Source organism: Boleophthalmus pectinirostris, unplaced genomic scaffold (assembly GCF_026225935.1).
Source record: "Boleophthalmus pectinirostris isolate CB_2022bp ecotype Guang Dong unplaced genomic scaffold, ASM2622593v1 HiC_scaffold_17, whole genome shotgun sequence".
In the NCBI taxonomy this organism is placed as follows: Eukaryota; Metazoa; Chordata; class Actinopteri; order Gobiiformes; family Gobiidae; genus Boleophthalmus; species Boleophthalmus pectinirostris.
In genome coordinates this window covers 30277947-30294963 of record NW_026571115.1, presented here as the reverse complement: position 1 = coordinate 30294963, position 17017 = coordinate 30277947, and the positions used below count along the sequence as shown (strand labels likewise).

Here is a 17017-nt window from a genome sequence, read left to right as displayed (position 1 = left end):
GCAGACAGCGACCGCGCAGCGAAAAACACCCGCAGACACACTCATCACTCCACGAGGACGAGGAACAGTGTTGCCATAGTTACTTTGAAATAGTAATCTGACTACTGACTACTGATTACTTCTTTAAAAAGTAACAAATGCTACATTCAGACTGCAAGGCTTAATGCTAAATTTGGATTTTTTTTGTGAAATCCGATGTTTTTGCGAGGTCGTTCACATTTCCAATTAAATGTGACTTGTATGTGACTCCAGTGTGAACATTAAATGGCCCGAAAGTGTCCCGCATGTGCACTGGAGACACGACGACGCAGCGAGCGTGATCTGTGTTTACGGAAGTTGTCCAAACATGGACACGAGCATTGAGAACCTGGAGATTTTAAAGTTCCTCTCGTTACCGGAGCCAGAACATGAACAACTTACTTGTTTTAAAGAGGAGATTGAGAAGGAGAAGGACGAGGTTTTTGGTCGTGGTGTTTTGTGGGACATTGGCAGCAACATCCATTGAAAGGAACGTGTGGATGTGGAGACGGAGCCAAGAGTGGTGAGTGGTGATGTGCTTCGCTTCAGTGACACGGAGTTCATTAACAATTTTCGCCTACTTCAGCTCAGAATAGTGACGTTTGTGGCTTGTTGATAACGTGTAGGTCGGATGAATGCGCCTTGACTACTTGCTTTTAAAAGTAACTAAGTTAGATTACAAGTTACTTTATTAGTTACTTTCAGCAGCGACTGATTCCCCACCCCCTTCTTGAAGGCAGACAACACTTTGTCGCCAGCACAGAACCTTTATGTTGTCATCCTTGGCTGAAATAAAATCAAAATAATGTTTGTATTTCCAGCTGCAAAAGTCGTACCTCACTCCCTCCTTTGTTTACATCTGACTCGTGGCGGAGCAGAGATGACGTAAAATCATAGGAAACGTGTCAGCAGAGATGATTTATACGATCTTTGGGGTCACATAACCCACGTTGCCAAAAATTAAAAATAAATAAATAACTTACGCTGCCCTGAAATGTAAAAATAGTAACGCACAGTGTATTAGATGAGTAACTTAAATCTGACTACTGGTTTGGAAATAGCACTGTGTTAGACGACTCGTTACTGAAAAAAGTAGTCGGACTACAGTAACGCGTTACTAAGTAGCTCGTTAGTGGCATCACTGACGAGGAATGGAACGGAGGAACGAACCGAAAAAGCGAGTGCAATGTGCCACTTTTAGAAACAACTGAACAACTAAGTCACTGCGAACTCGCCGACAATCCAGTGGTCCCAGACAGCACCCTCCCTACACGCCACAACTGAACAAAGCCCAGAGTCACCGTGAACGCCACAAACAAACAAAACCACTCACCCATCCAACTGTTGTGTTTCGTTAAAAGTCCGGTGCGGTTTATTTGTGAAAAAAAGTTCGAAAATAGACCATTTAATGACAGTGCACCTTATAATCCAGAGCGCCTAATAGTGCAGAAAATATGGTAATTGTTTCTGATGGAGGGTTTGCTGCCATTCCTCAGGGAGTACTGTTTCCTGTTTTGCCTTGAATGTTTCACAATGTGGCATTAAACATATCTATCTCCATGCAACCAGGACAAGTTACAAGTTGTTGAGGGACAATCTCACTAAATCGCCTGTAATTAGATAACTACGTAGATAGTAATAAGAAATCTGGAACACTTCTCTACAAGCACAAGCAGGATAATTGATCTTCCATCAGAAATGTTACATAATGTGCCTTTAAGGAAATCTTAATCATTGTGTCACTTGTTTTGCTTTCCAAAGACTGAGTGTTTACACCAACGTTCGGCTTTATTCATTACAAACTCAGGTCAGACTTGTTCATTACAGACATAAAAACTCTTATCTTCCCTCTGAATACGACAGCTGGGTAAATGAAGTCTTCGTGGCGGTGTGGACAGAGCCAGAACCACCACCCAGACTGGAGGAGGCACTCGAAGCCTCAAAAGTCCCCAGCCCTCTTAAGCCTCCGCTGGGCCAGATCCCACTCTCTCCAGCCTGAAGAGACGAGTGGAGCTTTCATCCAAGAGCGAGGGGAGGCAAGACTGTGGCACCCGAGACACAGGGGCGAGAGTAAACACAAAACTGTACACAAGTAAGAGTACACAAGGAACGCTACTTCAAAATAGTATTACTCAAGTAGAAGTACAAAGTCGTGGTCCAATAGATAATTAAGTAAAAGTTAAAAAAAAAGGGCAAAGCAATAAATAATGCACAAAATCTGGTGTTTTCAAAGGACAGACACAAAAATGGACTCTAAACTAAATCACATCTGAAGGAGCACTGCAAGAAACACAAATGTTCAAATCATTTCATTTTGTGCACATAAAACTTTTGTCACAGTGAGAAGACGAACCACAACATTTACTTAAGTAAGAGTACTGTTACTCAAGCAGGAGAAAAATACAGAGCCTAGGCCTGTAACGATAATCAATAAATCAATTAATCGAACAATAACTTTTAACAAGCTCGATAACTTTTGCGGCTGCGATAAATTCTATTTGCATGCATGTTTGTTTTTCTCTCTTTCTCGCTTACTCTCTACCAAAGAGACTGAATGTCAGAAGGCTTCTATCGCTCTCTGACTCCTCTCGTTTATTGAGCGTAATGACTCTTGAATGAACGTGCCAATGTAGACTAGACAGATTATTTGTTTTTTCACCACAGCGGATGTGCGGCGCTGTCTGAACACGGCGCCGAACACGAAGCCGCAACACAAGCGCCACCGTCGGAACCAAAACAGTTCATCGACGTGTGCCAAAACAAGTCACGATGCCGAATCAACACTGATGAGCGAGACACGTCTCAACGGCCAATGTGTCAAATGCAGCGAGCGCGCAAACAACGACAAGAAATGGCCGTTGTTTGCGCGCTCGCTGCATTTGACACTCAGGTGTCCCAGCACGACTTCAGTAAACTACAGAGCCGCACCACCGACAGCGCACGCAAACACGCACGGAGCAGACAGCGACTGCGCAGGGAAAAACACCCGCAGACACACTCATCACTCCACGCAGACGAGGAACGGAACGAACGGAGGAACGGAACGGAGGAACGACCCGAAAAAGCGAGTGCAATGTGCAACTTCGAGACACAACTGAACAACTGAGTCACTGTGAACACGCCAACAATCCAGCAGTCCCAGACAACACCCTCCGTACACGCCACAACTGAACAAAGCCCAGAGTCACCATGAACAAAGTCCCACTAACCCATTCAACTGCTGTATTTTGTTTAAAGTTCAAAAATAGGCAATTTAATGACAGTGCGTCTTATAATCCAGAGCGTCTAATAGCCCGTAAAATATGGTCCACCGATACCCGAGTGACAGAACTAGCCCCACCCTCGAGAGCCCGAAATCCACTGAAATCCCACAAGACAACGACACGATACCAGACAGGACAGACGCTCCCTCATAGCGAGCGGGATCCTGTGTCGCGGGTTAACACGTACACACCAAGACCAAAAATGACGAGGCTCACAGCAGCAGCCACAGAGAGAGGAGACACAATATTCTAAGGGCAGTGCTGTTAGAGAGATTTAATCATCCATTTATTTATTATTTTGGTTGTGCTTGGTTCAACAATGGTTTATTCAAGTGCCTTTTTGTTAACAAATCCTTGCTGTGAGACAGACTACATTAGGATATTCTTATGTTAACAAGTCTATTTCATTTATTTAGACCTATTGTTTTTGGTTGTCTTGCAGTTGTGTTAAATGTTCTTTAGAAAGTAAAGTTTATTGATTTTTGAAAGGGTGTATTTGCATTTTTATTCCACGGTCATTATATTAGTAGAAAATGGTCTCATAATGTCAATATTATCGATTATTGCTATAAATTTTTGGTCAGTAATCGTCCAGCAAAATCTGTTATCGTTACAGGCCTAACTGAGCCCAAAAAATATAGTTCCAGCTTTCATATTGAATGATATAGTAATTATTGTGACAGCCCTACAGACAAGTTGGTTAGTCGAATATCGAGAAGGTTTCAGGTTCAGTTATTAAAGGAGAAATGTTACGCAAAAACTACTTCTAAGGTTAAAAGTACACTATATCCCTGCAGAGACATTTGTGTTTGAGTTGGAGGATTTTATTTATGGTGCATGTTTTGGGTTGATGGGTGAAAAAGTAGCGCCTGCAGGAAACCCACCATGACACGGGGAGAATATGCAAACTGCACACAGAAAAGGTTAGTGGGGAGTGAAGCCAGAACTGTCGTCCCAGAACCTCCGGCGCTTCCCTTATAATGTAAGAAAAGTCTTTTTAGAGAGTCAGCACTGTCAGCATTGATTTGTATTTGCATGTGGTGTCTTATAAGGTAATTCCTGACATGTACCTGAGTAATTTTAAATGTAGAAATGTGGAGTGTGATATTTTTAAATCAAAGAATGGGAGAGTGCGTAGACTGATTATAAAGGGATGGATATTGTATTTTTCAGACTATAAGACTGCGTTCAGACTGCAGCCTGAAGTGACCCAAATCCAATTTTTTGGCCCCTACGTGACCTGTATCTGATCTTTTAATGACAGTCTGAACGACACAGATCAGATTATTTCAAATGCGACCCAGGACACTTCGATATGTGCTCCTGAAACCGATACATATCTGATCTTTTGACATGCGACTTCAGTCTGAACGGCCAAAGTGCATTTATCTGACCTACACATTATCAACAAGCGACAAACGTCACTATTCTGCACTGAAGTAGGTGAAAATTGTTAATGAAGTCCATGTCACTGAATGCGAAGCACATCATCACTCACCACTCTTGGCTACGTCTCCACATCCTCATGTTCCTTTCAACGGACGCTGCTGCCGCTGTCCCACAAAACACCACGGCCAAAAACCTCGTCCTTCTCCTTCTCAATCTCCTCCTTTAAACAAGTAAGTTGTTCATGTTCTGGCTTCGGTACGAGAGGGACTTTAAAATCTCCAGGTGCTCAATGCTGCGTCAATGTTTGGACAACTTCCGTAAACACAGAGCACGCTCGCTGCAGTTGACGTCATCGTGTCCTACAGTGTGCATGCGGGACACTTTCGGGTCGTTTAACGTTCACACTGGAGTCACATACAAGTCGCATGTAATTGGAAATGTGAGCAACCTCGCAAAAAAAATCTGAATTGAGCATTAAGCCCTGCAGTCTGAAGTTGCACCAGCCAAAAAATGTGTAATGAAGAAGAAAAAAACATATACAAGTCGCCCTGGTCTATAATTGTGATGTTTTATCTTATTTATTTATTTATTTATTTGAGATAGGGACAGCGCACAATTTTTTAACCTTTTTTTTTTTACAGGAGAGATGCATTGTACATCAGATTGTAGCATCACTGCAAATTTCCAGCTGTCGTCCCTGGGCAGTTTGATTGATTGATTGTATTTAACTGACCTTAACTATCAGCTGTTCTTGGAGACCTATATAGCATGTCTTGAAAGTCAAGTTCTAGTAAAAACAATACAGCAGAGAACAACAGACTGTTAACGTCACATATGAACAGTTCTTCAGATAAACCTACTATAACTATAAACAACAGAACAGAACAAGTTTACCAAACTCTCCATCTCACTCCAAATCACTAAATCCATTCAATTCTTCATCCTCGGTGTCACTTCTGAGCAACTTTGCGACCTACGGAGGTAAATGGAGCATCCTCTTCTGTGTCGCTGTCGTCAGACTCAGCATCAGTTCCAGTTAGAATTATTCCGGCCTTTCTGAATCCCCACAGGATGGTTTCGGTGTCACTGAAGTCCAGGATTTGTCGATTCATCAAACAAATTCCAAAAAAGTTGCATGGCGCATTCTCTCTCCGGTTGTCACAAGTTTCTCGCTCATTCCGAACTTTCTATTTGCTGCTCGATATCCGTTTTCAGCTGCAGATTTCTCTACTTGGAGCTTGTAATCAGCAAAATATGATTTGCATTTTGGGGGCATTTGTGTTCAGTCTTCTCAGTCGTCTTTATAAATTAGTTTAAGATTAAAATTTTCAGTGGTGCAGAAGTAATGCTGTGATCGATCGACATGATACAGACAGGACAGAGGCTCCTTCTGCAGGAGACATGCGCAGTAGAGCCAAGTGACAGTGGTACAGGAGTAACAGGAGCAGCAGATACTGACACACAAGACTAGAGCGCCCTTTCACAACTGTCAATGTGAAAATTTTAATATCAAGTCGCACTGGAGTATAAGTCGCAGGAAACACCCAAACCATGAAAAAAAGTGCGACTTATAGTCCAAAAAATACTGTACTTGGTTGTATTTTAATAGTTTGTGAAGCAGACCTAAGGAGACACTTGAAGTCTCAAAAGCGCCGGGCCTCTTTAAGACCCCACTGGGCGCGATCTGGTCCACTTCAGCCTAAAGTGACAAGCGGAGCATTCATCCAGGCGCGGGCAGAGGCAGCAGCGTGGCACCCGTGGCTCACCCGCGCGCACATATAACACCGCCGACAGCCCTTTGGCACCCGACGCCTGGCACTGCCCGCCGCAATTAGCCCCGCCGCTAATCTAACGCAGCCTGCCAAGAGGAGGAGAGAGGGAGCGAGGGAGCGCAGAGACAGGCGTGACGGGAAGGACGGGTGATGAGAGGGGAGGGGGGAAAAGGGGGAGGCGAGAAAAGAGGAGGAGAGGCGTCCAACAGGAGGGAGAACACAGACGGAGAGAGAGAGCGGGATGGATGAGCGAAAGGGAGGAGGGGAGGGAGTGATGAAAGAAAGGGAGAGGGATAGAGGAAAAGAGAACAGAAGAGAGGGTGAGAGAGGAGGAGGGAGAAAGAAGGAGAGGAGAGAGTGGAGAAAAGGGAGGAAAGAGGGAGAGAATGGAAGAGAGATGGAGAGGAGATGGGAGGAGAGGGTGAGAGGAAGAGAGAAGGGAAGAGGAGGAGAGAGGAGAGGAGGATGATTGGGGGAGAGGAGGTGTGGAAAAGGAGAAGAGGGGAGAGCAGAGAAGTGAGCTGGAGAGAAATTAAGAGAAAAGGAGGGAGAGATAAGAGAAAAAAGAGGTAGAGAGGAGAAGAAATGGAAAAGGAGGAAAGGGAAGATGGGTAGAGAGGGGTGAGAGGAAGAGAGAAGGGAAGAGGAGGAACGAGGAGAAGAGGAGAGGAGGATGATTGGGAGGAGAGGCGGTGTGGAAAAGGAGAAAAGGGGAGAGAGAAGAGAAGTGAGATGGAGAGGAGATAAGCGAAAAGAAGGGAGAGATAACAGAGAAATGAGAGGGAGAGAGGAGAAGAGGAGAGAAGGGAAGAGGGGGAGAGAAGAGGATGAGCGGGATGAGAAGAGGTGTGGAGAAGGAGAGGAGGGAGGGAGAGAAGAGAAGTGAGATGTGGAGGAGATAAGCGAAAAGGAGGGAGAGATAATGAAGAAATGAGAGAGGAGAGGAAATGGAAAAGGAGGAAAGGGCAGATAGCGAGAGAGGGGTGAGAAGATAAGAGGAGTATGAGGGGATGAGGAGAGAGAGATGAGGGAGGAGAGAGGAGAGATCACAAATGAAGATGAATGACCTCCAGGCTCGGTGACTCTGTAGAGGTTTGTTTGTTCCTCTGAAAATCTCCGGCTGAACATCTCCACGATCAGTCTGAGAGTTTTTATCAATTATACTTTGGGTTTGCATCTGAATTAGACCAGGCACAATAATTACTATGTGTATCTTTGGTAGTACTAGTAGTAGTACTAGTAGTAGTAGTGGTAGGAGTGGTGATAGTAGTAGTAGGAGCAGTAGTGGTGGTAGTACTGGTATTAGTATTATTATTATTAGTAGTAGTAGTGGTACTAGTAGTGGTAGGAGTAGAGGTAGTAGTAGTAGCAGTAGTAGTAGTAGTAGTAGTAGCGGTACTAGTAGTAGTAGTAGTAGAAGAAATAGTGATATTAGTAGTAGTGGTAGTAGTAGTAGCAATAATAGTAGCCGTAGTGGTAGTAGTACTAGTACTAGTGGTAGTAGTAGTGGTAGCAGTAGTGGTGGTAGTAGTAGTGGTAGTAGTAGCAGCAGCAGTAGTAGCAGTACTAGTAGTAGTAGTAGTAGTAGTAGTAGTAGTAGTAGTAGTAGTAGTAGTAGTGGTATTATTATTAGTGGTAGTAGTAGTAGTAGCAGTAATAGTAGCCGCAGTGGTAGTAGTACTGGTAGTAAAAGTAGTAGTAGCAGCAGCAGTAGTAGTAGTAGTAATTGTGGTAGCAGTAGTAGTAGTAGAAATAGTGGTAGATGTAATAGTGGTGGTGTTAGTAGTAGTAAAAGTAGTAATAGTGATATTAGTAGTAGTGGTATTAGTAGAAGTAGCAGTAGTAGTGGTATTAATAGTAGTAGTAGTAGTAGTAGTAGTACAAAGCTAAGCTATGGGGACAAGTTCAAACCTAACGCCACCACAACGAAGAAGAACAATGAAGATTTAATTATTTAAATTGTGACACATTTCAAACACAGCTGCTGAAGTGGACAGAACCTGGAGGACTAAAGGGGCGGGGTCTGGAGGTATAAGGTCACACTGTGATTGGTCGAACAAGTATCCACACTTCAAACTCCGCCCCTGCAGCCCGGTGTTTGTCATCCGAAACTCCTGGCTGTAATCAGGACAGTCTTTTGTGATGTCACCAACTACTTGAAATCGCAGAAGCCACTGAAGGCAGCACAGACTTAGATGTTATTTAGTCTGGATTTAGTTTTTAATTCCACTTTAAAGAAAACATACTATGCTTTTGTCTGTTATATAGTTATAATCTACAACACGGATACACTTTTTTTCTTTTTTACTGATTCTTTCTTTTTTATAAATTTTTTTTTTTTTTAATCTCAAATTGCAATAAAGATCTTACACATTTTGCTAATAAAAACCCATCCACTGACTGCGGAGCTGCTAAGTTCATAAATAAATACCAAATTGGAAAATGAAGTCAGGACAGAGCAGTAGGCGGGTATAGGGGGTAGTTGAAAACAGGGAATTCCAAAGCAATGGCCTCTTGAATGCAGAAGAACACTCAAAATTGCAAGAATCACTTTTGGCACAACTTCAAGCGGGTAAATGAGAAGAGGAAAGATTATAACACGGTTTCAAACTCCTCAAGGCCAATTCTGCATAAACCGTCACCTTTAAGTTACGCAACGTTACTGAGCAAGGCTAGAATATTAAGTTTCATTTCGGAATTAACAAAGCCTCTTGAACTCAACTCGATATTGCGTATTCATAAATGTAAAAAAAAAAAAAATTTCAGCACGACCTTCATTCTAACTTTGAAATAAAACGTATTCAAATCTAAATCACACAGCTCCAAAGTCTTCCATTTTGAGTCAAACACATCTAGACTGAGTGAGAATAAATGCGGGTTGAATTTAACACTTTACAGAGTTCATCGTGCATTATTCAGATGATAGTAAGGAGCTTAAAGTGACAGGTGTAAAATTGCGTACGCTAAGATAAGTGTCAAATCAAAGTACTCCCCCGTGTGAGCCCAAAACAAGTCTGTACAACAACGCTGCCTGTTCGTTTGTGAAATGACTTTAGATAAGGATTTGGTAAACACTGAAAGATGGCGCGGTTCAATGCGATGTCACAAAAACTGATCATAAAAAACAAGTTTGTACGTTTCTGGTAATTGTGAATTGGTTCGTCAGATAGCGAGAAGGTTTCAGGTTATTAAAGAGACAATATTACACTGTTATCTGATCTGTTTTAATATTAATCTTGTCGTCTCCTCACCACAAACAGACCTGGACTTGTGTTTTGTTTCATTCACACATGTTTAAGACAAAAACATTCATGTGGTAATACAGTAAGTGCTCCACTGTACATCTTCACTACTAGGGCTGTCGTGATTAGGAAATTTCTTCTGCGGTGTGGTATAGCTGCTCAACCGCGCTGTATGCGATGATATCGCACCCCCCCCACCCCACATCCCCCAGAGTTATAATATTTACAACGGCTTTGAGAACTCTTTCTGAAGATGCACATGTACCTTGGTTGTCGTGTGGATATAGTATGTGTTGTGTGGGAGAAGTAACATTTGGCTTTGGAACAAGTGCTACTGCATCTCTCCAGCCTCACTGTGGCAGCTCAGGCCAGAATTCTGCACCTGGTCAGGTACCCGCGGACTTAAGAGAGCACGCAGAGCATGGTGTCCTCAAAGCGCGATCGGGTGACGACTGCGTTTACCTCCATGCAGCGAGGAGCTGCGCTGGTCCTTTTGCCTGTGCTCACCCAACAGTCTATGCAGGCACACCTTAGTCCTGGGTTAGTCCTGGGTTAGTCCTGGGTTAGTCCTGGGTTAGTCCTGGGTTATCATGGACATGGACGGTAACGGGTGGAATGTTAACGGGTCTGGGCAGGTGTGGATCTTTAAGGGGTTCCCAGTCCAGCCGAGAGACATAGTCCAGCGTGTCCGGGGTCTTCCTCTGGGCCTCCTTACATGCCTGGAACACCTCCCAAGGGAGGCGCTCAGAAGGCATCCGGAACAGATGCCCGAGCCACCTCAGCAGCTCCTCGCAAGGTGGAGGAGCAGCAGCTCTACTCCGAACTCCTACAGGGTGACTGAGCTCCTCACTCTATTTTGTCCGCGACCTTGTCCTTGTGGTCGTTACCCAAAGCTCATTTACTCAAATTTGAATAAAACTTTCTTAATTCAAGTAATTTTAACATGACTAGATGTAGTTTTTGCATTGTAAGTGCTAACCACTCAACCACCATGCTGCAAATCCCAACATCATTCCCTTAAGCTGTATTTAAAGTGATTCATGCATGTCTGAGTAATCTTTATTATATACGCCCACTTCTATGTACTTACTTTGTTCTCTGAATTTTATTATTATTACAGCGATACACAAATAGTTCAACAGCGCTCTGTGGCATTTTAGCACAACAAAACCCAAACAAACAAAAGAAATTCCACACTACACTATATTTGCCACATAGTAGGGCTGCAAGAGGATGAGGTCAAATACAGAGAAAACACCTTTCTGTACAAGGAAAATAAAGTTAAATTCTCACCCCGCCATGACGATGAAGAAGTCCAGTCGGTTCCACGTGTCTCCGAGGTAACAGCGCTGCCCGAAGATCCCCAGAGCGACCATCTTCACCACCATCTCCAACGCGAAGAAGATGTAGATGAACGCATCGAAGGCCTGAGGAGAGGAACGGACAGAAAAGCAATAGTTTTTTAGTCAAATGCAGTTTATTTATGCTAGTTATTGCCTGAGAAACATTCAGTCCCCGAAGCTTTTCTATTTATTCACTCCCAACTTGTCTTCACCAAATTGTCTTCAGCTTGGTCTCCTTACGCTACGCACGGCAACCTACATTCGGTTGTCGATTAAAAATGAACATGATCGACAAAATTCTACAAATCAATCATGCCCATCCCTAATAGATCTGGATAAAAAACATACAAAACAATAAGATACCCCCTCTGTGCATCAGTAATGTCTTTTGGGTCTAAGCTCCAAAACTTTACCTATTCAGTTGTCAACATTGCACAGCTGGCATCTTCTGTGGCACGATACCAGCTGTTGTTCAAAGTTGACAACTGAATACACAGAAGACAACACTGATGCTTCAAACTATATTACTGACACTGTACAGACACTTCTCTCACTCACTGCAACAAATACAAACTAAATAATCAAAATAGCTAACAGATGTTTCCCAATTTCCAATGGTCATGACTGACAGGCAGATTAACCGAGACAAACCTGTGGGCCATGTGTGTCAAAACAAACAGCTTACATGTCGAAAAAGGAGGAAAAACACAGCACTGAGAAACAGCGATATGAGAATTTTCATGAGATGTCATTTGAGAGACACATGCTACAGATTAGTGGTTGGACTGTCCCAAGATGATTTGATGATGACGTTTTATGAAGCAGGTTCCAGACCCTTCAGGGTTTGAACAGAATGTGAAAAGGACCGGCTGCTCAGGCGACTCTTAACTCAATCCTTCACAACAGCACTTCTAAACCAAGGTCACGGCAAACTATAAAAGTGGTGATCAATTTCAAACTTAATTCATATTTAATAATTTTTTGTCAACTTTGTTCCAGGCAGTCACAGCGAGGTCAGTACCTTTCAGAACATATGGTGAGGGCCTGTGGGACACATCCGGCCTGCGCTGTCGAGCTCAACTTACATCCACCTGAGTAACTCACCCTCCTGTTTGAGGCTACTGCACACAGCTAACACAGCAAGTCACCAGACAGAAGCTTTATTTGTATTATCAGTCATACTTGTAGCTTAACTTTACTTTATTTTTTTTAGAACTTTTACTAAAAGTTCTTATCTTTAGAAAACACACATTTTTGCATCAGTTGAATCATAAACAGGATTAATAAAATAACCACAAATGGCAAACACTTGACAAAAATTATCTTCATGGAGAGAAGCAGGTGGCGTATAGCCAGGTCAGCGCCACCCAATGCCTCCGCTCAATTTAATTTCTCTCCAGCAACTAGGTCAGGAATCGGAATACACTAGACGGTTTGCAAGAACCCCAGAAGTTGTAGACCACATGCCGGTCGATCAGCAAAGAGCTGTGAAGCCATGATGTCAAACTCAAGCGTCTGTCTGGGTCCCTTTTGTGGTACAGAACAACAGTAAACAAAGCAGACGTTCTGTGTTGGCAACGATTCTCAAGATCGAGGATTTAAAGCCGTAACAAAGAGAATGTTTGGTGAATTTTATTAAGGAGAAAGACGTTATTGCCCTTCTTCCTACGGGATTTGGCGCATTACATACGTCACGACCAAACAGCAGCGATTGGTTAAATAAAAAAAGTGCCTGCCTACTGTCGAGTGAACGAATCCTAATACAGTTTCCACAAAGTGAAACCGGCTGATGAATGAGGCTAGGTGGCATACCCACCACCAGAAAAGTTACACAGTGTACCTTTAAAATATACAGACTTGTACAAACATCTTAAAAAACAATTTAAAAAGGGCAAGAAAATGAAGCATAGAAAATCATTAGTTGAAATATATCAATAGAGAGAAGCAAAAGTCAGGCTTGCACAACTTAACTTTATATTTTAGACAAATAAATTAAATAAATATCGGTGTGAAGTCTTGCTGAATAAATATATTTGTGAGTTTTCTTAAAGAACTTGTGCGCACTATAGGGGACCCCGTGCCTGGAGCGTGGACTCAGTGACTACGGGAAACAATGGGAAAACAATTGAACAGCTGCACTCTCGCGTTATTACCTTCGTGTGGTCCCAGGCAACAGTTCAATGACAAACTGTGGAGTTAACAACAGCCCGCGGACGCACACAAATCACACAGCGCCGTCGACACATCACTAAAGAGTATACGCACGACTCGCGTTAGGACTGTCTCTGCTCCGTGGAGTCTCCCAGTGCTCACGGGAATTCACGAGTCCATGTATCTGACACACACCCTGTAAATGGCCTCACTAGATGTTGCATTAGTTATCCAAACAGCTAAACATGAAACTTCACAAACAGATGACTTTTCGTTAAATTTAATGGTTCCAACTTTTGTCAAACTGCAACAATAAACACAGAAACGACAATTAATATCAGTGCCAGATAATATTTACAAATTATAAACAGCACCAACAGTTAAAGTGACAGTCAGTGAATCTAAGTAGTTAGCATAACGATTAGCATTAGCAAATTATCATAGCTGGCTAATTTACATAACAATTGTGCACCAAAAATGTGCTAACTAGTATATTTCAAACACAAAAGGCAATATTATAGGTGTATAATTATGTTTTACCGTGTAATATTTACAGACGATGCTTAAACAAACACCAGAACAGAAGAGCGGCCATTTTGCTGAAGTGAGGCCTGAACAACAACTTCCTGTCTAAAGTTCTTCTTCTACTCAAACATAAGACAGTCAAATATTGAAAACATAACACGCCCAAACATGTCTCTTATCACACAAACAGTGTAAATACATTTATTTTATTTTATTTATTTATTTGATTGGGACAGAGCAGGTTAATGGACAAACATGATAACATGAATGTAAACACACCGGATTGTGGCCTAAGGCTAATTTCCATCCATTGTCCCAAAGGGCTGGGGACATAGGGGACCACACTGCCACTCATACTATTAAATATTGCACACTTCCCATCATTTACATAGTTCCATCCATAGCATCTGTTCACATCCCATCATTGCAGCTATACATGTGTACATGTTTGGTTTGACCATAATCAATTTTTCATTGGCGCTTTAAAAGAGCTGTATATAGGGCATTCTTTCAGGTTTAGTGGAAGACTGTTCCACAGAATTCCACCTTGGACAGATAAAACATTCTGACTAAAGGTGGTCCATCTGTGGGGTATGACCAGGTCACCCCTGGTGGTGGTTCGCGTGATTCTTTCTGAAATACCTTTACATTTAATGTAATTGATTAATGGTGGTGGTGCGAGGGAGTGTATGACCTTATAAATTAGACAAGCCCTTTTGAGTTTGACCATATTAGCCTGTACTTTTTCAGTATGTGACAGTGGTGCTGGGAAATGGGCTTTTTTATCAAGTATTTTTAGACCTCTTTTATAGAGATTTTCAGTGGTTTTAAGTGTTTAAATTACTTAAAAAACCCATATTATGCTATTATCTGTTGCTTCCTCAACACAGATATACCTGAAGTTGTGTTTTGTTTCATTCACACACGTCAAAGAATCAAATCCTGCACATTTAGGCTGAGTTCTTCTCTCAAAGAGAAAAACACTCCTTTCCACCTTCTGATATTAATACTTAAAGCTTCTAGCACGTGTTTTTGGGTGGTTTTTTGACGCCAAATGGAAAATAAAGTGACCTAACCTTCACAGTTGCTGCTCTGAGAGTGTGAAAAGGATCTGTACTTAAAAACTTGAAAATCAGAGCTTCATTTGAAAACAATTTGGATTGGTCCAAAGTTATTCCTCACTTAACTTATGCATTCAGACTATCCTAACAATTCAGCACAATGAGTTCATACGTACATAAATCAGTACACAGCTGACTTATTTTTTATCTCAAGAGCTGCTTTACAATATATCTATAGTAGGACAAGGCGCATATTTCTCATATACATGGAGAATAAGGTACAGGCCCAGTGGAGTTGTAATTGTACTTTCTTTTTTTAAATTTTCTGATCTATGTTTTAATGTTTCCTTATTACAAACAGACCTGAAGTTGTGTTTTGTTTCACTTACACATTGGATATTTAGGCTGAGTTCTTCTCTTGCAATGTTATTTGGTAAAACAGGAAGTGCTCCACTGTGTTTTTAAGCTCCACTGTGTCACCTCCACTAGAATCATTTGGATAATTTCAGATGAGAAAATTGCCAATCTCTACTGATCTAAAGGTAAAATGTAGCTGTTAAATTGGAAACTACAGCTTCATGACATCTCAAGGTGGAATAAAGAATTTTGGAGACTGATAACAAAGAATTACTCAAACATGTGTGAAAGAAACAAAACAAAACGCCGCTCACAATGTTTTTGAGGAGGTAGCAGCATTATAACATAACTTAAAGCTGCAAGAGTTAAATTTGTGTAATATACAGTAGCACCTTTAATCTCTTGTAGGTTGTCTATTGTTTATGCTTGTTTTTTAATGTCTCATGGTGCACACGTTGAGCTTCTTACTTGCCGGTTTTTAAGTACAAATGGAAAAAAAACTAAACTGACCTAACCGTCGCCGTCGCAGCTTTGAGAGTGTGAAAAGCTCTTTTAAACTCATCATTAATAATTCACGTGACATAGTGACAACATCACTACCTAAACCCCAGGGCCAGCAGCCAGTCACGAATCAGTGCTAGTGCAGCCTCTGCAGCTCAGGGAGGGAATTCTGGAGGCTCTGAGCTTTCACATGAGGTTATAAGAGCTTTTCTCTTTCTGAAACCACAGTGGAGTTGTGAAGTCACAATAATTCTAACAACAACCAGCATGAACTTCTTGGATTCTTAAGCCAATGATGTTCATTTTGTCTTCTTATATACTTTAACTTCTTAGGTTCTTTTTAAAGACAATGCAGTAAAGTGTATTTACCTTGTTGCTCGCTGCAAGCCATCTTCAGAACTGTCCCGGTGTTGGTGGTGACGTGTCGTATATCAGCTGTTGTTACTTCCTGTAGGCGTGGTCAGCCTGATGGACCTGGCAGGTCGCTCAGACTGACCACGCCTCCCGTCGCCCGGTGTTCTTTGGAGGAGGGTGTCCCAGGTGTGTGAAAGGAGGAACGCTCCGTCATCACGGTTAATGCTGTCCGTGCCTCGTTTCCTGATTTCAATGGCCTCCTTGATCCAGCGTTTGAACTTGTTGTTTTCCGATCCAATGACCCGAGCCCCGTCCCAATCCATAATGTGGTTGTTCCTTTTACAGTGGTCTGATATGGCAGATTTTAGGTTTTCCTGTTCTGCTTTATCTTTTTGTGTTCTGGTGAGTCAGGCTGACCACGCCTACAGGAAGTAACAACAGCTGATATACGACACGTCACCACCAACACCGGTGACAGTTCTGAAGATGGCTTGCAGCTAGCAGCCGAAACATGTCAACAAGGTAAATACACTTTACTGCATTGTCTTTAAAAAGAACCCAAGAAGTTAAAGTTCTTGGATTCTTACAGTAGGAGGTGCATTTACCTTGTTGACATGTTTTGGCTTCTAGCTGCTAGTCATCTTCAAAACTAAACCCAAGAAGTTAATTTACATAAGACGACAAAGGCTATTTCTAATTAAATGTGACTTGTATGTGATCTCCAGTATGAACTTTAAACACCGAAAAAGTGTCCCGCATGTGCATTGGAAGACACAACAATGTCACATACAGCGAGCATGCTCAGTGTTTACGGAAGTCGACTAAACATGGACGCAACATTGAGCACCTGGAGATTTTAAAGTTGCTGTTGTACCGGAGCCAGAACATGTACAGCTTATTTGTTTTAAGGAGGAGATTGAGAAGGAGAAGGACGAGGTTTTTGACTGTGGCGTTTTGTGGAGCAGTGACAGCAATGTCCGTAGAAGGGAACGTGTGGAAGTTGCAGCCAAGAGTGGTGGGATTGCGATGTGCTTCACTGCT

At 42.3% G+C, this 17017-nt stretch overlaps 1 protein-coding gene across 1 annotated transcript in view; it reads right to left on the bottom strand.

Moving 5' to 3' along the window:
* Window positions 1-17017, bottom strand: part of cacna1ia (calcium voltage-gated channel subunit alpha1 Ia) — a 493137-nt gene that overhangs the window by 265644 nt on the left and 210476 nt on the right. Inside the window, exon 3 of the mRNA XM_055153099.1 lies at window positions 10978-11111. Coding sequence (XP_055009074.1) covers window positions 10978-11111 — 134 coding nt within the window. The remainder of the gene's footprint in view (window positions 1-10977; window positions 11112-17017) is intronic.